Source organism: Chaetodon auriga, chromosome 21, assembly GCF_051107435.1.
Source record: "Chaetodon auriga isolate fChaAug3 chromosome 21, fChaAug3.hap1, whole genome shotgun sequence".
Taxonomy (NCBI): Eukaryota; Metazoa; Chordata; class Actinopteri; order Chaetodontiformes; family Chaetodontidae; genus Chaetodon; species Chaetodon auriga.
The window spans coordinates 17,235,113-17,259,641 of NC_135094.1; the positions used below are offsets into that span (position 1 = coordinate 17,235,113).

The 24,529-nt window shown below is 42.1% G+C and overlaps 1 protein-coding gene across 7 annotated transcripts in view; it reads left to right on the top strand.

Moving 5' to 3' along the window:
- slc12a7b (solute carrier family 12 member 7b) overlaps nucleotides 1-24,529 on the top strand; it is a 54,297-nt gene that overhangs the window by 13,491 nt on the left and 16,277 nt on the right. For 6 of the 7 annotated variants that reach the window (XM_076761138.1, XM_076761139.1, XM_076761141.1 and 3 more), the window contains exons 2-7: nucleotides 17,924-18,018; nucleotides 18,676-18,807; nucleotides 20,455-20,601; nucleotides 23,480-23,534; nucleotides 23,943-24,073; nucleotides 24,193-24,434. In XM_076761138.1, coding sequence (XP_076617253.1) covers nucleotides 17,924-18,018; nucleotides 18,676-18,807; nucleotides 20,455-20,601; nucleotides 23,480-23,534; nucleotides 23,943-24,073; nucleotides 24,193-24,434 — 802 coding nt within the window. Of the gene's footprint in view, nucleotides 1-10,898; nucleotides 11,057-17,923; nucleotides 18,019-18,675; nucleotides 18,808-20,454; nucleotides 20,602-23,479; nucleotides 23,535-23,942; nucleotides 24,074-24,192; nucleotides 24,435-24,529 lie in introns of those variants that run through there. The other variant, XM_076761143.1, reaches the window with a different exon arrangement.

Sequence of the window (24,529 nt, forward strand, 5' to 3'; positions counted from 1 at the left end):
CCTCCAAACCACTGCCTTTTCTAAAATTTCTTCTTGTTTTCTGACAATTTCGACCGATCCAACTCTTATCAAATCCCTTATTCTAATTCTGTTCTATTTGTTTGCTATTTCCTATTGTTCCCACATACTGCCAGGTTTCCTAGTGTTGTTGTAACAAACACAGGACCAACACAGATGCTCTAATTGGGACACCTATGACTATTTCATCTCCTAACATCTCTCTGTGTGGATTACCATTGGCATGCAACCTCTGACATGACTCACCCTCTGAAGACCGTGCAGTGAACTTTAGCGTGTAGCAAACAACAGGATAACAGGACTTTTACACAGCGCCTTGGCTCAGGCGTGACACGTATTTCTATGTGGCCCTGCAGGGTGGTGTGTTATATGTGAAGTACAGCAAATCAGAAAATCAGGACTGTACTTTGTGAAGCTGACTGCACAGCGTAGCCTGTGTCTGTTGAGCTGACAATTAGTAGAAGACCAGCTTTGTAGACTTGATAACGGTTGACTTAACTTTGCCCCACTGATCTGAGTACCTTTTTCCACACACGCAGAATTCATCTTGCAATAGTCATTCTATCTGGATGTGTACATCAGTGTAATGTCAGAGATTTGGTGATGGAACATAACGTTCTCTCTGGCTTCGGCCAACCGTAGCAACCTGATATCAACCTGTCCGAAGGCATAAAACCAGTGCAACGTTTAAAGCCTCTGCTTTTTTTCTGAATATTCAGCATGAGATCAGCAGAAGTCATGGAGTGCATGTTTAACAAACTCTTCTCTAACACTCCATGTTTTGTCAGACTGTTGTTAGCGAAGTTTACAGCGCTTCACATGGCGCTGGGCAAATCAGTTCCCAGTATTTAATTTCTGCTGTGGAGCTGCAATTACGCTGCATGCTGGGTAACATTTTACAGACTGTGGGAGAGAGGATGGCATTTTTATTATGATGGTTCTGCAGAGTATCATACTGCAGCATGTTTTGGTTTCCCTTGTGCATGTCTGTGCACATGCAACCACTTGCCTCTGACAATGGCTGTAGTGACATCAACTGTGAGAGAACACACAAAGGACATGCTCTGGATCCGTAGCCTCTAAACTGTAGTCTATCTTGCCTTGTAGAAGCATCAGGACCACACACTTTTTTTTAGTTTGCACTGACTCTATTTTAAGGAGCACAATATTTTATTGTCTACATAAATCCACAGGTCATCAACAGGATTCAAGCCTATGTTCAGAGCACTCAAACTGTATGATATTTGTCCATTTTGGGGTCTACAATATGGTCAAATGATCCTGAGTGGCTGAGTGGACTGGGAAGGGAGAATGGTTGAAGGTTTACTAGGGAGGGTCGTTGATAGCAGGAGTGTTGTTGGCTCATGAGCATGTTGTGTAGGAAGGCCTGAGTCAAATCGCAGTCACTGTTATTGATTATCCTGCTGGCTTGCTTCCTGTTGGCTGAGTGGGGGGAGGTGAGACCCCACCCCCCTGCTATAATGTAATGTACTCCATTTCGTCTCATTCGCTGTGAATTCCCTCTTTGTCCTGTCGTCCTTTCCTGGTTCTAGGTTGTGTGTCTATCTCCATCGCTCATTTCCTTCATAAAATGATGTTGGCGTCATAGCGAACTGCATCTCATGCACCCACAGTTTGATTTCTTAAATAATGTCTGGTTATTGTCTGATTAATGTCTGATTATTCTTTCTAAAAAAAAAACATACACATAGGTTCAAACAATCAAATAATTTGAGTTTTTGGGGATTATGTCCATAAGAGAACGAACCAGTACATCTTCAATTAATGAAAGTGATGTCCTGAAAGAGTTCAGTGTCCTGGACAAATGGGAGAAATTCTGGTCACTTATTATCTGATTAGAGACTAATCAGAGACTAATAGAGACAACAGTTTTTCCAGTATCGACTAAAAACGCTGCAGCTGGCAGATGCAACGCAGGCCGCAGTGTAATCCCTCTGTGCGTTTGTGCTCTGTCAGTGTACATCCACTAAAAGTGTTTGCTTTTGCTCTTTATGTGTATCCAGATTAAACTGCATTGAAACACATTAGAGGAACTCGACTTATTAAACATTGTGTTCGACTTCAGCTGCACTTTTTAAAGCATTCGAAAGCCAGTTCATTGTTGTTGCAGCAGTGTGATAGTGCCAGCACACTGTGTGTAACTGAGCTGAAAGTCTCTGTACTGCTGAGTACTGTAACTAATCTGTTAGTTTCTCTGGAAATACCAGCATCGTGGGGATCAGTATCAAGCATTGTTCCGAGAATTGTTTGCCTTAAAAATCCCTCCTTCACATTATTTTACCCCTCATTTTTACATCAGTGGTTCTATTTTGAAAGTAAGGATTCCATCTGTTCATTTTGGGAACTCAATCCATAACTTCAAGATCACACGGCCTTCAACTGAAGCTGTTTCTTTTCACTTTTAAAGGCTTTTATTAAGGCTTATTTTTTAGTTCATGACATCTAACGTGGCTCATTAAACAACTGCATTAGAAATTATTTAGATCAAAAACACTTATAAGGGCCCCTTGTGTCTTTTTCTGTACTGCATGGGCCAGACAGGAGGCAGAAGACAGTGTTGCAGTGGGGAGTGATTCTAATCTCTGTGGGAGTGGGTGGAGTGGGAGGGTGTCTGAGCGAGAGCAAGTGTAATGGTCAAAAATTCTGTGGGAGATGACTGCTGTGGGAATCAAAACAACAGTGCTGTGGAAACAAGTATGGACATATGCCTAAGCCCAAATTTTGACCATGCTGGAGCCTTACTCTGTTCATGGTGCTACACAGGGAGTCTTATTCAGACGAAACTGCTCAAAGCTGAGGGCAGAACTGCTATGGTAAAATGCAACTTTGTTTGAGTGTTTAAGCTGAAGCTGAGCAGGTGATCAGCGCCTGGGGCATTGCTGCCTCTGTCTGTTGGTCCGTTTGCCCAACTGTCCCAGACATGTGTTTCCTGTTTTTTTCCCAGGCAGGTCTGGTTTCGTTCAAAGCTGTTGCCTGCATGTGGCTGTCTGTATTTTGTTTCTTTTTCTCTGCTTATTATGTTGTTAACTCTGCACGCCATTCTGCATGCTGCCCATATTACTAGATGTACTCCACAAGCAGCACGTGCAGTATGCTTTCAGCAAGCGGTCGTACGAGCATGATGGCAGTCTGAGGTTGGGGTTAGAATTCTGTTTTTTAAAGTAGTTTCTTTTGATTTAGCTGAGTAACACATGGTCGACTGTGAACAGTTCACACAATAATGATATTTCACTTGGACTGTTATATCAAAACTTATAAGTTTGTCCACAACTAATAATTTAGTCTCTAATCTAATCACTATTCATGTTGGGGATAGTCATTAACTCATAAAATAGGGCCCATAAACACATAATATTTGACCAGAATTTCTCTTATGTTCCCGTATTTTTGTGTCTAAGTGAAGAACAGCGGTGCTGCAGGCAAAACAGGCTGCAATGTAATCCTTCTCTGCGTTTGTGCTCCCTCAGTGTACGTCCACTGAAAGTGTTTGTTTTTACCACTGACACGCTCATATTGTTATTCTAAGTGTCTGACTACATTACGGAAAGGATCCCAACAGAGATGGACCTTTTTGTCAAAGCATAAGATCCTTTTTGTTTAACCAGAAACAGCCACTTTATCGCTCTTGCCAAAGCCACCAGACTCCATTTACAGAAGCAGCAATTTTTTCATTGTAAAACACACTTTATTCAAACTTGACAGAAACAAAATAAAAAATTCACCAAAACCTTCTTTGGTCATCTTTCCGCCGATCCAACCCTTGAACCCTTAAGTCACAGAATCGGGAGACTAGACCTAAATGTGTTGGACTAAAAAATGATGATTACCAGATAACAGACACTCTGCTCCCAGTCAGCATTGATGAAGTGACAGGTGGTTGTGATGTAGCTTTTGTTTGTGAGAGCTGTCCAATGGTTGGTGGTCAGAGCTAGCTTGTCTGCCTTGGATAGCTGGTCTTTTAGCTCATTCCTCTTCCCCTCAAAGTATTTTTCAGCATGTTTAGTCACAGTACCTCTCGATGGTATAACGTACTCAGCCTCTTACCATACCAAACTACTCCTTTGAATCCCTCGCCCTCTGCCACTCTACATATGGGACTTAATCATTCGGCACACCAACTGGGTGATGGCCTTGGACCAAAGTGCATCACACCGTGTGTGTATATGCATATTAACCTATGGACTGACATGCATAACCAGTCAAAAGTGAGTTCTTGGTGGTTAACCAATTAAGGGTTGACTGTTGACATCCCTCATTCATTTATGTATTTTTCCTGCAAGACAGTTTTTGTCTTTTTCTGTCAAAACTTGTACTACTCTTGGACAAATACTCTTCCTGTGCATTGCCTACCAAGCATCCATTAGTAATGGTTAAAATAAAGTAACTGTTTGTCAGAGGGGAGATTCTCAGAATCTCCGATGATTCAGCGAGAGCTTCCTCAGTGTGGGACCATAGTGACCTGTGATCACGCCTCTATGTAAGTCTGTGTTCTGACTGTTTGAACTGTAATGTTTTAATGGGAAAGAAGCTCCCAATTTACCAGTCAGGTTGATCTGATCAATACTGGACATAGGCTCAGGAAATGAATTGTGAGATGTAAGAGGAATAGCTTTGTAGCAGATACAATCAACCTGTTTGAATTACTACACCTCTCAGATGGTTCTGGATTGTGGGGGAGCCCTCCTGTGTGTCCTGTGTCTACTTCCTACTGTCAATGGAACACTGCTTTCAGTCAAGTCAGATCTAATAATTTGGAAGTATGACAGTCAGGACATAAAGATGCATGTATGAACCTGGTTCTGTCTCAGTTTCAGGCACTTGCAGACTTCTCAGAGTTGTTTAGAACCTCTGCTTTGGGTTAATTATACTGCAGCGTGTGTCTGGCCTGACCCTACAATGTTGCTCAACTCTGTGTTTGAGTTGGCTACATTATTCAGTTCTGCTTGTTCCATCTTCAACACAGCAGCATAATCAGACCCTGTTGTTCAATGTCAGTAGTTCAACACATACGTGGGTCACGAAAACATTAATGAAATAGATTCTCCAAATAACTCGTTGGGAAACCTTTAGGATATCAGTACTGATTAGATCGTTCAGCAGAAAAATCACCTTGAGCATCCACATACATGTCTCTTAGCTGAGTGAGTGAAGGACTGGGACATAAAATAATATGATTTATAACGCCATATAATGCATATTTTATCAAGGCCAGCTCTGAAAATGAAAATTTCTACCTGATACTTAGTGTGTTGTGTAATAAAAAGGAAAAATGACTGTCACGACAATAAGAACCATCCCCTGTTAAACCTCAAACATTTGCTAAACACTGAAGCTGAAATGTAAACTGCACTGAGAATTGGTAAGACATGGGAGATAGAGGAGCCCACAGTAAGGCCTCATAAAGCCGTTACCTCTGTCAGACCTTCACCAGTAACAGTACAGAGAAAAGCTGAAAAGCAGTTAACAGCCTTGCATCCTTGAACCAAGTGAAAATTTCCATCCCTGCTGATTAGATGCTTTAGTCAGACAGTCATCCTTTCTCTGGCTGCTGCTTCCTATTTCCTGTTCAGTGATCTCCTCCCCGCTGCTTCCCTGCTCTCAATGTGCTGTCTCTGATAAGCCCTCATCAATAAACACACACACCTTTTTCTTTCCTCGCTATGTGTTTTTTCACTGTAGGCTTGCATGGGGCCGTCAGGGTTTTTATGGTTTTTATTTGCATAGGTTCACTGATTGTACAAACACGGTCGACTCCACGGTCTCTGTCTTTTGACCATGTTTACAAGCCCGACAGTGCAGCTGTCTGTTATAGTGACGTCCAACCAAAAGTATTATGGGTGTGACGTGGCTGATTGATGTCAGTGGACATGATGCTTTGTTGTTCCAATCATAAGCAAACCAGTAAACACGATTAAAGAAGCTCTTTGGTAAAAGTCTGGTTTGAACCAAGCTGCATTTTAATAGCTATAAAATGTCCCCACCCTTGGATGTGGTCAATAACAATAGCTGTTAGCAGCCCTTCTCTCCAAAGCTAAGTGTTGGGTCAATGCTATTGATGTGCCTGTATTTCCATTATCAGCTGTGAGGCAACACACTTAGGCATTACAGCACACCCATGCTGGTGGTTTTGGATATAAACAGGTGCACTGAGCAGCCTTGGCTTTTATAGTACCATCTCTATCTCCGGTAAGACAGACGCTAAGTCTCCAGCAAATAATGAGGAGATGGTTTCTTTACTAATTATTTACCAGCCACATCACTGACAAGGAGCGAATTGTGCAATGTGGGAATTGCAGGTTGTTATACTGTCACCATGATTCGTTGTAGCCAGATGCAAATTATCTTCTCTGCTGAAGTGTCTTTCGTTAGAGGTGCTGTGCTGTAGCTGATCTCTGGTCTATAGCTCTACAGCTGGTCTTACTGCATGGCAGGCCTCTGGTATAGCCTCCCAAAGAGAAGAATTTGTACATTTGTTGCAAAATGAGTAGAATTTTTGGGAGTAATGAAACAGTGAGCAGGCATTCACCTATACTTTTCACTGTCCTTGTACTAAACATATTCATACTCTGAGAACCAGATGTTGGTAGTTCAACCAGCATCTGGTTCCCAGAGCCCGTCGTATCCCTCTAAATTGCCTTTGCTGGACAGTGGACACTGGGAGTTATTAGAGAGGGGTTAGAGGATGGTCTGTAGTGATTTAGGATGAAATCCTAGTGTTTAGCTTGCCAACTACAGCTGCAGTTCAGAGTCAAAGTGTGATTAGGGGAGCTTTGTATGTGTGTGTGTGCACAGTGTTTGCTTCAAATTGTGAGATAGTGACACCATCTGGAGAAGGGTGGACTTACTTTTCTATGTGTGTGTGTCATGAATGACCACTTAGCATTATTTGGAAGCTGACTCTGTAGTTTTAGGGAAAAGGGTTTGCTTGCCAGTGAGTCACATGATTTCATTGTTCTCATATGACCATGATTCATTTGTACTTTTCGTCAGAACAATTGGGAAGAAAAATGCAAGAGAAAAGCAGACATGAAAAAAGAAAAGGTTTTAGGTGCAATATTAGGAACAGAACAAATTATTGTGTTAATTATTATGCTAAATGTTGAATGTGTGTAAATCCAAATGTGTCAAGATAGAAAAGGATTCCATCATTCAACCTCAGAGAATCTCCAAAACTGTAATGTCAGTCTCTGATAAAACTGCAACAATTAAATCTTAGTTGGATAAATATACAGTTACAAATGTTCATGACCTTCATTCATTCACTCCTGTCCAGTCCTGAATTATTTAGAAAATGCATTTGTTTTAGAAGGTGATTCTTCTTCCAGTAAATTGCAGAGCATTAAGGCTCAGTTCCTGCCTCAGCTCAAAAACAGGAATATTGCATTTGTAATCAGTGGTGACAGTGGAATGACTTTTTTAATAGCGCCTAATCTGTTCCTAATGTACTTTTTTCTCACTCGTCTAATGCTTCGTGTTTACACTTGGCAGTGAGGATCCAGGTTTAAGTGCCACTAAGTAACATTGATCCCGCAAGCCTTGGCTGACCCCTCTTTGTCCTTTTCTTTCTGCCATACTCCCACACTTTCTCAACTACTTCCGCACTCATGTCCTCGTCTTATATACATGCAAAAGTATTATTAAAATCTGATTTGACTCCACGATAAAAACTGAATTTTTGCCCTGTAAGCTGTGTCGACACATCATTACTCCAACATAGTCCTGATAGGCTCTTCTCCACTCAGGCCATTTAACTGGTGTCAGTCAGATCAATTGTCAACCATTTCTCCAATCATAGTATGGATGTTTAAAAGTATCCAGTAAAGCCTCAGGGCTATATAGACACAAGTACATGCTGTCGATAACCCTGATTTGTCCATCCTTCCTCTCCCGCCCATGCCGTGTGTTGCGTAACAGACAGTGTTGTTTACCTGAAGGGTTTAAAGGCTTAGGACATAATAAAGTGCGGCATACAGACCCTTATGCGCACACACACTCACACACACAAACTATAACAGCAGCCATCTGACATCAAACCAAGTGGAGCTTGATACTACTAAATCCTTCTTACTGTGTGATTTGATAGCCCCTGTTTAAGCTCTGCCTTGACACATCTGTCAGTTTAATGACACTGGCAGCTGATGTTCAGTCTTGTCTTCATATGGTGGGTGAAAGCTGGGCGGACTCACAGTGTTTTATTCTGTAGTTAATCTCAAGTAATTAAATCATTTATTATAAATTGCTGTCGGAAATCCTACAATATAAAGTCAAAAAGAACTTGATGATGGCCGGTGCAGCTGCATAAGCGGCCCCAGAACCAGAACCATGCTTTGCCTGTCTCTGCTGAACGTCCAACAGCCACTATGTCTCGGTGATGAAGGACACTCACCTGACGGACAGGCAGCCAGTGGCCAGAAGACTGCAGCAGAAATTAAGCTACTGTGTTTTATAAAAAGTTCAGGATTAGCCTAATCTGGTTAAGCGATTAGTGCCCACTTCACATGCTCTTAGACGGACAGATTAGTGTGCAGCCAAGACAAAGGTAGACGGCAGAATACTAGGTTCACCAAAGCTATGGGTGATGACTGGGGCAGAACTTGGTCTGCCATTGTCTAGGCAGTGTTGATAAGAGTCAAAAATAAGTATTCAAATCTTAAACCTAATCCTCAAATTGAATAAAATGAAATCAAATATATAATTTGATTTGATTCGATTTGAATTTGAATGTGGAAAAAAAAAGCATTTCACAAAAGGAGTTTCTGTTACCTGGTAATTATTGTTGTTTTTTTGCCATGAAGATCTGTTGAAGTCCAACATATTTAAATGTCTCCAGTCAGAATTTCCGGTGAAATTTCCGGTGGTTCTACACGCTGTTTTCCCCCACTGCTTCTCTGATGTCCGCCCTGGCTCACACTCCTCTCCCAATTCAGTGAATTAAGGCTTTAATTTCGACCTAACCAGAGTTGGTGGTGATTGTTGGAACAGTGAAAGGCAAACCAAGAAGGTTTTGGTGAGTTTTATTTTGTTTCTGTTGGGTTTGAATGAAGTGTGTTTTATGATGATAAAATGACTGTTTCTGTAAATGGAGTCTGGTGGCTTTGGCCAGAGTGACGCAGCGGCTGTTTTTGGTTAAACAACACGGATCGGACAAACAGGTCTATCTCTGTGGGCATCCTTTCTGTAATGTAATCAGACACTTGGGATAACAATCTGAGCCTGTCAGTGGTAAAATGAACACACTGAGTGGACGTACACTGAGGGTGCACAAGCTTTGCAGCCTGCTCCGTGGCTGATGGCTGCAGCACCCTCGCTCAGTACTGAAAAAACTCTTCAAAAATTGTTGTTTCCAGTAGTCACTTTGACAAGAAAACATGGAAAAACAGGGTCCATAATCACAGATGACATTTGACTGGAGTTTCTCTCGTTTATATGGGACATTGAATCTTCCAGAACACGTGGACCAGTCCCAGTCGGAAACTCTGTTTTTTCAGAAGGAATAATCAGACGTCATTTTTGATAACCCTACTATATATACACACATACACACACGCACGCGCGCACACTCACACATATATTTACACTACATATACATAAGCTTAGTGTTGCCATATAAATCCACACAAAGTGTTCCCAGCACATGAGCAGTAAGTGTTCTGTGTGCCAAGAGGCTGGCTAACAGGCTAGCATTTGCGTTTAACCTCTTCGCTAACAGAAGCTAATGGATTATCAAATCATTTCACCTTGAAATATGCTGATGTCACTCCAGATTTTCACTCCCACTGATCAGTTGGGAAGCCGTGGAATAATAGCATTTTGTCAAACAATAATGCCAAACCCTCACTGGGTTTGAAGACCTCACCATGGCCTCTGGGGAATTGTGACAGCTTTTTGTTGTCATTTTAAGGACATTTTGTAGACTAAACTGTTAATTGATTCATCCGGAAAACAGTTGACAGATGACTGGACAATAAAAATGATCCTTTATTTCAGTGCCACTGGGGTACCCAGTCTCTTCAGTCTAGGTTTCCTGTAATGGTGTTATTATAGTGTTAAAATGAAAACTCCTGTAAAGAAGCGAGTGATTGCATGGCTCCATATCCTCTAAAACACAGTATGTTGTTATAGCCTCTAGCTGTGTTGTCCTTTGTGCTCCCTGTGCTTTGCTGATCGATTGACCGTGTGCACCTTTGGCACCCTGGAGGACAGTGAGGAGGTCAGACTGTAAATGAAACTGCTCACTCAGGCAGCTCCTGCAGTTTGAAATAGGATAAACTGCACAACTGCTGCGTGTTCTCTCAACACCACGAGCTCACAAATGTGCTTTCTGTGAAGGAGTCAGTTTTTGCATTGACTTTTGACTTTTTTTCAACTTGCTGTGTCATCCTTCTTGTTTGTCCGGTGTGTGTGTGTGTGTGTGTGTGTGTGTGTGTGTGTGTGTGTGTGTGTGTGTGTGTGTGTGTAACCATCCATCCATCCTTCCCTCTCCTGCCACTGTCACTCTCTGCCCTAAAGCTGTCTGTCTGTTTGCAGACTGATTTCTGCTTCCCTCCCTTTCTTTGCTCCGCCCCCTTTGTGTGTGTGTGTGTGTGTTCAAACACGCACACGCATGCGAGTTAGTGTGTTTGGCAGGGATCAGAAGCTCAGGGAGGTTGAGGGAAGGGAGGTGTGTGTGTGTGCGTGCGTGTGGGACTGTCGGTGGGAGGGTGAGAGTGCTTTGTGATGCATGGATGATGTCGCTGACACCGTCGTCACAGGCCACTTTTTACACGCACACACACACACACACACACACACACACACACACACACACACACAAACACTGTCACAGAAATAGCTGATCCTCACATTATCCACACAGCACAGGCAGCATTCCTGACTTCTGCACCTCACTCGTATCTCTAATCTTTGGACCCCCGTTACTGGAGTTCCCCAGGGACCACCACAAGGACCCCCTCCCTTCCACCCCCTTTTTTAGCCCAGCTCCTCAGAATGGAGCAGAGGGGAGGCTCTCGACGGAAGGGTAAGATTTTCTGAAGTTGTGGTTATGTTGATGTGGATATGTGTGCATTGTTTTTGTTCTCTACAGCTTTTCTTTAATAGTAGTGGCTCATAAGGATGGCTGTTTTATTGATGGGTTTTCTGTAGTGCACCTGCATTAGAAGTACTTTTTTTGTCTTGTGTAATGATTCTCCTACTCAAGATAAATTGTTCCACTAAAGAGAAATCTTGCAAGGGAGGCTTTAGCGTGTTGTGCTGTGGTATGTCCTAGATTTAGTGTAAATTGTTTAGGTGATGTATGAACTGCAAATGGCTTTGCAACACTTCTGCTGTTAGGGAAGCACTGACTCAAAAGTCATGATGTTGGGATGAACTGTGGTCTTGTATGGATCACTGTGCAAGGCATGGCACTAACTCTGCCAATTAGAGTTGAGGAATTGACCCCGAGTATGATGCTGTCCAGCAGTGAGACGAAGTGTATGCCAAAGTGTATATCAATGAAGTCAGTTCGCTTTTTTGTTCCTGCTGCTGAGATATCGCTGTATTAAGCCCCCTTAGGAGAAATTAGTGGCAGACAATATGCGATGGCCAGGAATCGAACCTGGTCATCAGCTTGGAGGGCAGCTGTGCTGACCACTATACCGCCATCGCTGTGTGATGTAAATGTGCCTTTCTTTTCATTTTAACCTTGAACAAAAGGAACTGGATTTTGACCTGTACTTTCTGGACTCCCACTGTCTCCTACAGCTCTTTTTCCCCTCCCTTTCTTTTTTCTTGGTACAATGAGCCATGGGCTAACTCTGGCAGTGTTAGGCAGCTTACAGCGTCGTCACAGTGTGCAGCTTAGTGGTTATAAATAGGATGCATGGTCATTTATTACCACAGTGACCAGAGTGGCTGAGCCTAACCATTAGCACATCCTCAATATACCTGCTGGTGAATCTGTACCAATCAGGAAGTAGAGTGCTGATGAAATCTGACTTTAACCCGAGCTTCTGCACAGCTTCTTTAGCCAGGGATGTGATCACAGACACAAACAGACGCAGATGCAGGGCAGTTAACAATGTGATATTCAGGCTTTTGCTGTCCTGACAGATAACTACTTTCTACTGTACTGTGACATGGTGAGGGAATCCCACTCCCTTATGTAACATCCCTGACTGTGATGTAAAAGAATGCTCTTTAAGTATCAGATGTTGGGGGCCGTCTGTCATGCAGCGGCAGTGAGGATTTTCAAAACCATCTGCACTTTATCCTGCAATGCAAGCCCTGACTTTGACTAAAAAATGATAATGGAGGGGAGCTGTTCACTCTGGTACTTCCATGTTTATCTTTCCTTAGTAGACTAGTATGCTTTTTGATGGCGTGACAGCTCTAACCATATATCATTGTCTTGGCCAAAAACTTGTCATTGAATTATTAGTTATTAAGTGTGCAATCAATTAGAGGTAGAATGCTCAAACTGCTTGTCATTTCTCACTTTTCTCTGTAGAATTATGCTTTTGTGTTTGGGCCACATGAAACATGCTGTATCTGGTACAGAACACATTTTTAATTAAATGAATACAGGACATAGCTTCCCTTGACATCTCTGTGATATATAAAACGAAAGTAATTCAATAAATGTCAGCTACAGAAATTTAACTGAATTGTCTCCAGCTGAACCTCCATGCAGTTTAGGCAGTTTGCATAGCTGCCATATTTTTCATCGTATTTAGGCGTCTTTGGGAGAAGTCGATATTCATGTTTTTACTGAAGAGGGGTTGATTGAATCTGGCTTAGTTTGGTCTGGTCAGTGCCACTTACACACTGTATTCCCTCCAGCAATGTCACATTTTTAGGGGTCACCTAATGCGCTATAGCGCAGGGAGACTCCCCTCGCCACCTGCAGAAGTAGAACATGTGCACACACACAAACACAGAGCTCTCACCATCAAATACACCTGCATTCATTCATCAGCAATTACACAAGAGGTTTCACCCCTCTCCCCCTTTGTTACAGACAGACCAGTAGGTTGTTTGGAGTTCAAAGTTGACTCGTAGAGTTATTGGAGCACTTCTTATGTAGGTCAAATAATAGCGTTCAGGCCATCTTTAAGATAAGTTCCTGTTTACAGTGCATGCACACTATTGGCAGCAGTCGTTGAAGAACAGGAACTACTGTAGCCTGCATTTGGAGTCGTGTTTTTGCCACCTGGCACCTTTTAGCTCTTGTTTGGTCTCTACCAATTCCCAGCAAAATATCTGGCTCTTTATCTTCTAGATGTTCATCAGTTTGTTGCACACTTGGAGTGACTCGCTAAAAGATCAAGATCTTGTCTGTTCCTAGTCATTTAAAGTAAACTGTCAGAATATGAATATTCCTAATAAATCAGAGGACTTGTAATGTAGGTTTGTTTCCCATTTGATTTTATAGGATATAGTTAACTTGGAGCACTTGCTTTAGTTGGTATGTTGCCTTGAATGCATTAGGATGTGTCCATTCCTAACTCCTGTCAATACTACATTAAGAATGAAGGCACAGCATCACCTTTCAAAATGTGTAACTTCGGTACCAGATTTTATTATTCAGAGTTGGATTACCTTCACTGACCACTGACTGTGATGTCTAGAGCGGCCGTGGGGTTTTGTGTTTGGGTCACCACTATGCTTCAATGCATGTGTTGACTACAGGGCAAACTCCATAAAGGAGATGCAGTGTAACCCTGCATGCTCTCTTTTACTGCCAAACAGTACACAGTGTCTACACAAAGACTTTTAACTCACTGTTTCCTCTAAATATAGGTTCACTGCTTCAGTGTAGTTTTAGGTTTGATGTTATTCAACAGTTGCAGTTGTTTGAGAAGCAATGGGGGATTCTCTAGAGTACAGGTCCACTCATTTATGTCTAAGTGTCCAAAATAGAACAGATAGATTCCATATCAGCATATGTACATTTTAGTGCACATGCAGCAGAATCACAGGATTAGTCTGACGCAGTAAAGATCCTTTTAGCTGGAGACACTGTTGGGCTTTAAGCATTAGACATTTTTTGCATTCATTATAAAAACACACACACACACACTGTCCCCATCTTCAGTGTTACTCACCCCCTCTCATTCTCTCCTGTACACCAGGTGCATTCACATCATTTGCTCCTTATGAACGAGTTTGTAAGCGCAGTGCACTTTCAGCATTCCTGGACTGACATGAGAACAGCTGATGTTAGGGGTTTAGGCAATGCAGGATGGGTTATGCTGTCAAAGAGCAGGCTGCCATCTTTTACAGTACGTACCTGGTCAGTCATCATAAAGGAGCTGGTTTTCTCAGGGGAGGCAGAGCTGGATGGAGCTGAAGGAGTTATTTTAGCTCTGCACGATCTCAACCTTTTCTCCCCCATATTCCAACCCGAACAGAATCCAAACCACATCACTGATCATTCAGTTATTTATTGATCACATCCAGATATTTGTAAGTCACATTGAGTGGGAGGACATTAAGGTGAATTTCCAGGAAGCAGAGTGAATTAGACCAAGATAAATAGCAATATGTGTAATGTGCACAGAGGCTAACATCTGTTAACTAGGCCGGAGTCTTGTCACTGCTACTGTAAATGAATGTGGACCATGTCCCCCAGGACTGTTCGCTACAGCACATCAAAACACACACACACACACACACACACACACACACACACACACACACACACACACGTATTCATGTTGACATTTACAGAACAACAGTTGGGATGATATGTAGACAGACTGACAGACACACGCAGACATCGGTCGTCGTCACCTTTCCTAGAATTGTTGTTCTTTGTCCCTGTGCTTTTTCTTCAGTCCATAATCTTCAACAATGACCACAATAAGTAGTCCTTGACATCTATTGGGAGGATTTGTGGCTGCTGGCACCTTTTCCTGGTGTGGGATGGCGATGTGCAAGTGCAGCTTGAGGTCAATGGAGGATTTAATGACATGGGGGTGAGACAAAATTTGGTGACACACATCAGCCATTTTAGGTATTTGTAGCTTGAAGGGTCATAAGAGCCCAGCTTTCACTGGCCGTGTTACCATGGGTGATGACATTTTCATCGCACATTTGACAAAAAATGACAGAGATATGCAAATGAAATTCAAATTGAAACAAATAATTTGATCACTTTGCCACAAAGTATTTTCTTCGGTGTCCCGTCAGACTTACTGTGACCTGGTGGTGATTTCAATAATTCTGTTCACTTCCTGCCTGACCTCTAAACACCCTTATATACATGGGTACAATCTAAAAGCTGAAACCGCACCTGATTTGGAAACCGTACTGCCAGTTTTAGCCTGCCACCGGGCCTCAAAGAGGATTTAGCCAGTGTCATTTAAGACAATGATTACCTGCAGTGTGTAGCATCATACCGAGCTAAGCGATAACTGATAGGTTGGTTCACCCTTGGCTGCATCCTCGCAGTACAGTGGTCATGATGTTAAATTCATTCCACGTTATCCCATCTTATTGAAGCACTGTGCTCTCATCTAATATGTTCTGCTGTCCCACTCAGACTCCGTTTTAAAGAGCTATACAGTACAAGGACATGGTGACTTTCCCTATGATTACCGCTGGGCTAAGCCACGCTGCAAGCCTCTTATTCCCCCTGCAGCTGGATCAGGCAGGAAAAGTTACCCATGAAATCCCCACAGTAGGCTGAATGAGGAAGACCCAGCAGAGAATATCGATCTTCAGATTTTATTAAATCCAAAATGTTCTCTGGTTTCGTTGTTCTTGTCAAGTGAACATCATTACATTTTGAATTGTTCATCAGACAAAGCACTTTGAATGGGTCAGTTAGTCAATCTGGGAGGTTTGTTTCAGTTTATAGGTAAATGGATCATTCATTAAAGTAATCATAGAGTAATCATGCGTAGAGTAATATTTTGCCCAGTAGGTATAAAGACATACTCTTCACTGACTCTTGATAAAAGTAAAAATTAACTTTCAAATACAAGCGTGGACTTCCAGGCAGAATCGACTAATCAGCAGAGTACAATACAGTGTTCAGTATGGGATGGCAAAGAGGCTTCTCATCTGAATGTCATTAAAAGTAGTGGATTTTTCATTTGTTGGTGACTGACTGTAAAACATGGTTGTAGGAATGGCTGCTGTCTGTCCTCTGTCCTCTGCTGTCTTTGTGGGCGCTCTGGTATGGACTTCTTTGCTCCTCAGTTTAGGAGGTTTACACTCACCACCTCTGCTGTATTTTCCTCTTCCATTCCTTTTGAACCTTATGTTTATTGTTTTATTGTTTGGCTTTTATTTATAGTGTTTATTGCCTATAAAGCACAATGCACCATTTTTGTCTGTGTGTTTGTTTTGCTGAGGCTTATGCCAGCAGAGTTATATTATTACCCGTGTTGCATAGCAGAACTGGGAACCACTTCAGCTGCTGACACTTTCTCCTGCTCACTATCATCAGCAGCAGCCTGAAGGTTGTTTTATTTTGGCTTCTTTTGAACCCCAAGAGGGAATAGGGAAAATGAAACAAATCCGATTATGGGAAATAAATGAATTGATCCTCCTGCTTCATTTGGAGGCAAATGAACACAGTTACATGTGAATGAAGCCAAGAGAGGCTTTTCTGTCTTTCATATGATGGAGGAAGGGGAAGCACACATGCTCTGGACTGCAGCACGTCAGGTGTCTTAGCCCCAACGTGCTAAGCTGTGTGTTCATTCAAAACGTTTGCTCAGTGTGTTACAGTGTAGACCCCAGTAGCACAGACACATGTGTGTGGTTCACAGTGTGGTGCTAGAATGTTGTCTCTGAAGATGGCTCGGCTGCTGTGTGGGACGTAGACTGGCTGTATGTGTTACAATTGGTGAAGTGGAGACGCAGAAAAGAGGAGTTTGGTTTCTACATCAGAACTTCAAATTTGTGCCATTAAATCAAGTTTTTGGTTTTTTAAATGGAAAGAGACAAGAATCTGTTCAAGTTGTCTCAGCATCACAGGTTGAGGACATCCTTTACATGAAATACTAGGAATATGGCGGCCAGACATCACAACAATGATGATCATTTGTGGGGCTCAGATTGTGATTTGGTAAACCCAAATCCTCTTGAATGTGTACTGTTGGTGCTGTGTTTTCTCAAAGTTTGTCTTCTCATTTGCTTTATTTTTGTCTTTGTTTTTATTTGTTTGACATAACTCACCTCGTGGCTTGCTGTTCTGTCAGCAGGCTATGTGTATTTTTAGGGGTTTTACATTAATGATATAAACAATAATTATTAATTATTATCTTCCACTGTACGGTACTGTATCTAAGACATATATAAGACAGTTTTTTAAAAAAGCTTTATCATTTGCCAGAAATTCTCTAATAATTGGTGCTTTCAGAGTGTGTTTCTTTTTTTTTTTTCCTTAGCTCACTTCCATAAAACAAGAGTCCATTTACCTTTTAAAGCTTAGGTGTGAATTATTGATGGATATTATGAGAAATGATCTGAATCATTAAAAATGCATAGAAAAATATAACTTCACTGTTTTCAAAGAAATGTCCTCAGCTTTGGAGGATAAAGAGTTCTTTTTCAGAGGACTTCCACTTTCTTTCTTTTTTTTTCTTTTACGATTTGTTTTTGGGCATTTCTGTTTTATTTGTGATAGTGACTAATGGAGAGAGACAGCTCGGGCTGGAAAAGGGTTAGCATTATGGTGCAAAACTGTGATTGTGACATCCCTAATACAAACCCTGACAGCCTTTGCTTCATCAGCCGTGTAACACAGAGGGAGCTTGTCCTTTGAAGAAGCGCACACTTGCTAATACGCTGACAGTGAAAACAGTGGATTTCTTTGCCAGCCACCACCCATATTTTGATTTGGTTGCATGGCTCTTTAAACCTACGCTACTTTTGTGTTGTGTTTCCACAGGTGATGGCGTCCCAAAGGAAAACAGTCCGTTTATCAACAACACAGACAATGACAAAGGCAACAGCTACGATGGCACCAACATGGCCCTTTTCGAGGTAACTGTGATTTGTTTTGGCAAGAGGTCATAGGCCGTGAAGGAGAAACCCCAAAGTGTGGGGTAGAAGCTATAAATACATAAATATCCTTTTTAAGTAAATATTCACTGGCAGAACTATTCCTGCAGCTTTAAATTTGACCTAGCCTACGAAGCTCAAACCATTCATTAATGCACAGTACGCTCAAGCATCAGGGTACGCTGCGGTGAACGAAATAAATAGTGCATAAGGCGGTGAAAGTACCAATCTGGTCTGTGCTCAACAATGCGTCAATCATGAAGTTTATTTGCAATTAAATCTGGTGCATTCCTTCAAGTTGATTCAGCTGAACCTTTGCCAGGTGCTTTGTTCTGCCATTTGGCAGACCTTGCCGCTCTGTGGTCACTGGCCCTTGTATGGGATCAATTAGGCACTGCGGCTTCTGAAGTTGACCCAGCCATGCTATTCTAAGATGCTTTGAACAGTTCACTCAATATTGCACTGTTCATTTTGATCCTGGAAGAGTTTTTCTCTCTTCCTGTTGGAGAATATGCTAACTGACCACACAAAGGGCAAATTCAAGTGTTTTGCAAAATCTAACATTATTTTATAGTTTAAAGTTTAAACCAATTAATAAATTTGTTCAGCATGTTGAAAAAAATCTTCACTCTCTTGCAGGAGGAGATGGACAGCAACCCCATGGTGTCATCTCTCCTCAATAAACTGGCAAACTACACCAATCTCACTCAGGGGGCCCAGGAGCATGAGGAGGCTGAGGATGATGAGGGGCCCAAGAAGAAAGCTGTTAAGGTACAGCAGAGAGCCTTGTTTCATACAATGTCTGTATCGGAGCTGTGAGGTTGTCTACATACAGTACAGCTGTGTACTGTACAGTTGCATATTAACAGTTCGCCCACTGAACTTCATTACATGACAGGGTCTTGGACAGATGAAGCCCTTGCCATTTGTTTTATCCTCAGATCTTTCATGGGAAGTGTATGCAAACCTGAGCATCTTTAGGTAATACAAATCCAGTCAGTAAGCTTGTGTTGCTTCAGTAAAAGCTGAATAATTGCACCCTTGATGGTGAATTTTATCTAGAAACCACTCTCTCAAATCTTACCGGTGGAGTAGTGGAATCTGTAGTTATAAAACAAGCTTCCTTTGAAGCAGCAGTTTTATTTTGAAGGCTGTAGTTTATATAGTACAGTCATTTTTGAGTTGGTTGAGAGAACAGTGATAAAAGTCCATTAGGCAGTCCTGCACCTACTGTTTCCTGTTTATGAGTCAGCACAAGCTCGTACGTTGGCCTTGTTCCGCAGTCCATTTGTGCTGTCTGTCCTCTACAAACATTCGATGCTCATGTTTTGGTTTCCTAGAAGAGAAAAATGAAATGTAGCCACAGTGCTGCCATGCAGCAGATACATGCTTCTGTGACCACAGCTTCAGTCCCATGCCAGTTGCTCCATCTTGTCCCCTGCATGAAAAAAGGCCTCGGGCACCTCCCATTGGCTTGCAGGGACATCTCGGTAAAGAATTAAGCTGACACCGTTGCCGTCCCTCTTTGTCTGGACCAGTGGGACTCGTGCTGTCCATTTGGAGATAGATGGCTAAAAAGGTAGCTGCTTGTAAGTCGGAGGTGATCGATTCGACATTCAGTGTTTTTTTGTCCGAAAAGTTTAATATATTCCTGCTGCCTGTGCCTTTTTACATGCTGTTGCGAAACTGCAGTGTTTTTGCAAGGAATGCTATCTCTTGGGGTGGAAGCTGTGAAGGATCTTCGATACATTTTGTGACTGGTTACAGGATAGTATAGAGTGGTTTATATATGATGCCTGTGTCACTGAAATGTAAGTCTTAAACCATATCGAACATCTTTAGCAGACGTTCATGTTGTGTCATTGTGATATTGCTAACCGTGGCAGCTGTTGCTTTGCATTTTAGATGCTACCCTGTCAAGAGATTTTGAGAAAACGCAGCTTGTAATTTTATTATTGAGAATGGGGAAAACGAATCGGGACCTTCACTAGTCTCACATAGAAACACTGTGTATGTACATATGTCGATTGGGTGCAGTGTTATTGTTACTGGCTGCACTGCGTGTTTTTCATGTCATCTTAAATAACCACACTTCAGTAGTTCGTATGGTCATACTTTGTACATTGTGTTGCAACTAGGAAAAGAGATTTTCAAGATTGTGTTTTTGTGAAACTAGCTGAATTGACTCATACCACGTATGGAGTTTATTGTTCCCCTTTGACTTCCCCTTTAAATATGCCTTTTTTATTCCTTCTCTCATCTTCTTCTATCCTGTCTTTTCGCTGCTCATATTTGCCAGCATTGCTGTAATCCTCAACTCATGTTCATCTCCCATCTCCTCCTACCCCTTTCTATCCCTGATCACCCCCCACATGCACACGTTAATCTCTTTTCTACTCTGTCTGTCTCCCTCTGCAGAGCCCTCAGATGGGGACCTTCATGGGTGTCTACCTCCCCTGCCTCCAGAATATTCTGGGGGTCATCCTGTTTCTGAGGCTCACCTGGATTGTGGGCACTGCCGGCATCTTGGAGTCCCTGGCTATTGTCGGCTTGTGCTGCTCTTGTGTGAGTGCTCGACCCTCGTGGCCCACATGACTCGATTATGCTTTGTCCATCTCAACCTTCACAATGGAAATGAAAGGAAGGTTTAAACATCTGTACCTCCACTTTTCTATTCAGTGTTTATGTTTTGGTAAATGATAGAAAAGACTTTTGACGTGTATATCATCTGTCCTTCAGCAGTGTTTTAGAGTTGAAGCCATTAAGAGCAATGACATGCAAGATTATGTAAGAGTGAACTTAATGTAGACATCCAGCTCTTAGATGCATTATGAATACATTAGCACATGCCAGTAAATATGTGTCCATGTGCTGCTTGAGTGTTGTGGTGATACTGGGGGCAGATGCCGCTTCAACTTTTAATGGCAGACTGGTGCAAATGTTGGATTGACAGCAGAAATGAATGACCGGCAAGTCGACTTAGTGGCCACTGATCCCTCCTATATTTAGCCACTGTGACTCTCCATTTCCCATACACTTCCAGCTTCTAATGGTACCTGGCAGCTTGACGTGTAATCCGTCCATCTGCAAAGTGTCAGAAACATAGCGACATGCACACCCACACAGTGGCTATATTTGCCAATCCCACGGCAGACAATGGATTACTTCAGCTTAATCAGGGAAAGTACAAACAAAAACTGTCTCAGTTGAGTGCTTTTTGCCTCATAATGGAATGCTCTAATGATCATTTTCACCTAGAATATGACCAAGACTGGCAAAGTGACGACACTCCAGACGATGCCACGTCAGGAATCGAACCTGAAATGTATTCCAGTCCCTTCTAACTGAAAGAGACAAAAGCCACAAAGCCACAAAACTCAGACATCTATTTATATTTTTTCTTGGAATGACCAGATTTTACGTATGTATTGCAAACGATCAGGAAAAAAAATGTAACCCAGCACACTGCATCTGTGTTGCTATGAATTAACATCAGATTTTGCAGCTATAAAACTGTATGCCTAGAAAGACGGGGACACCATTTCATATATTACAATCTAGCTTAGTGCGTTCGGAGGGTTTACCCTCCACTGCGTCGCTGCTGTTACATAATATGACAGACAAGCTTAGTCAAACAGATTAATGTTCGTTTTCACTGCTTCGACCACATCTGACTTTGCACTGATGGTTCCACGTCAGCCACCTGTTTATAGGTCATATTTTGTGTGCTCTAGACTCAACACCAGTGCCTAAAAATAGCCTCAGCAGAATTCATTTGCCTTCTTTGACTGTTAAATGAAAGCTGCTGCCAACAGTTTCTGCTTTATTGCAGCCTAAGAATTAGTTTTTAACGATGAAAACAGCGAGGCTCAGTGAGACCAAGTGTCACGCTAACAAATCCAGAGTACAAACACTCATTCGCCCAGAATACAGCGATATTTTTCATCACAACATGATTAGTCTGTTGTTTGTGCTCAGTATTGCACAACATACAGTGGGTGCTGTGTGTTTGTAGGTCATTACCAGCACCTGGTTTTCTGAAAAGAAAAACATTATATTCACTTTAAATGAACCGAAATGGGAATGATTTGTTTTTGATAAACAAATTGACAACTGACTCTTGAGTAATTTGGGGGGTTTTTTGCCTTGTTTACATCATAGCAGAAGACTGCCAGTTATATATTTGACATTACTGCAGTTACCTTACTATTAGCCACTGTATTTTCTATTTTAGCAGTGTACTGTAATGTCTGTAATGGGATACAGAATGAGATACCATGTGTGATTTAAGTAAATGGAGTCAAAGTCTTAATATCTGTATTATTTTTTGAGTGATACAGTTTTCTGAAGATAGTGAACTTAACCTCATTACTAACGAATATACGAACCACATCACCCTCACACCTGAGTAATTATTGAATGAAAATACCCAGATCTGAGGTATTTACTTTGAAATACCAGTGAAAAACCACTTCTTGTTAAGTAAAACATAGACATAGCTTTTTTGGTAATGACTTGCAGTGTCAGTGATGTATTGGTTAACTTTGAGGTCCATGGAGGGGAATTATTTTTGGTTCATGAGGATTTGCTGCAAATGTTGGTCCCTGTTTGGGCCTGAATGGACCTCTGGCTCTGCTTGAATTTCTTCCAGAAGCCCACTGAGTTTCCAAAAGGCTGGTGGCTGTACTGTATCACGGCTCCACACATAACATATGAGAGCTGTGTGGTCATTTCTTAGGTTTCAACACTGAAGATGTTCTTCCCAGTCACTTTGTTTGGCAGTCAATCGTTTGGTTAGTTTGCGGTCAAGACAAGCTGGTGTATAGCTGCTTAGGGTTTCAGTAGAAGCGTGAGGTAAAATTGTCAGCTAATTGGCTTTACTCCAGCTTGTCTGCCACTTTAAAACCAGAAGTCCAGCAAAGATCACAGGGTTTATCGTGGTCACGTCCTTGTCCCTGCTCCCCTCCTCCTGCTTTTGTCCTCTATCCTCTCACCTTCGGGATTTCTCCTCTCCTCTTCTTTCACCCTTTAAGTTTTAACTTTCCTGTCCTTCTCTCTTTTCTTTGTTCCTCTTATCTTGTCCCCCTGCCCTTCTCTCTGCTCTGTCCTCTCTCTTGTCCGGAAGCACTATTAGGTAACAGGATGACGTGAATATCCTCCGCCACAATGACTGATTTCACGGAAAAGCTTGTATCCATTACCAATCCACAAGGTTTAGAGCATAAGCCCCTTAGAAGTATTTTAACAGGCTAAATGCTAGATTAGCCTCTTCAAGTGTCTTATTGTTCAGAAAATTCATGGAGCAAAGAATTGTTTGATCAAGGAAATCTGTGTAAACTGTCCTACATCACAGAGTGCCTTGTTAAGATACAACATTGAAAAGTAACTGATGTCTTTTCTTAGTCTTGTTCTGATGTTGTTTCTTACTGTTCTCTCTCCACAGACCATGCTGACGGCCATATCCATGAGTGCAATCGCTACTAATGGCGTTGTGCCTGGTAAGATAGTTTGGTGCTCAAGCATAGGCAAATTTCAACAAGGGGTTTATTTTTAAGAAATTATTGAGAGATGAGTATTTCTCTTTTTATGTGTGGATGGAATGGAGTAAAAGCAATTCACAGGCTGATGTGTTCTAGCTGCAGCTGGAGTGTTGCACCTTTTCCTTCCTTGTTTGTTGATTTTATGGTAATTGATAGCAGATATTGTTGTCTGAGACTATCGGGCACATAGAAACGATTGAGGTCCCAGGCTGGAACTAACCTTGACAGCAATTTTCCTTGTTAATCCATGGCTGTATTAGAAAATGTGCAAGCTCTCCTTAGTTCCTGGAAAGCTGACTTCAGAGAAGTTAGTTTCCCTTTTCTCATAAAACTCTCTCCCACTATGCTTCTCCCTTTTTCTCCCAGCTGGAGGTTCCTACTATATGATTTCCAGATCTCTTGGCCCAGAGTTTGGTGGAGCTGTAGGACTCTGCTTCTACCTGGGCACAACCTTTGCTGGCTCCATGTACATCCTAGGTACTATAGAGATTCTGCTGGTGAGTGAACAGGATGTGTGCACTACTTCTATGAAGTGGCTACTTTCTACTGTCTGTCCACCATGTGTACATTTTACTTGCATAGTCTTTATTTTTCTATCTTGTCCCTCCCCGTGTAGACCTACATTGTGCCTAAAGCGGCCATCTTTGTGGCGGAGAAAAAGGAGGATGAGCCGGGTGCCCTGCTAAATAACATGCGTGTTTATGGCACGTGCTGCCTAGCGCTGATGGCCGTGGTCGTCTTTGTAGGGGTGAAATATGTCAACAAGCTGGCGCTGGTCTTCCTGGCCTGTGTCATTCTCTCCATCCTCGCCATCTATGCTGGAGTCATCAAGACGATCTTTGAGCCACCAGACTTTCCGTGAGTCCAGTAAACAATAACCTCCGAAGTTGAATTGAACCATATGATGCAAAAAACATTAAAGTAGATTTATCAGCCAGCTGTATTGGCTAATG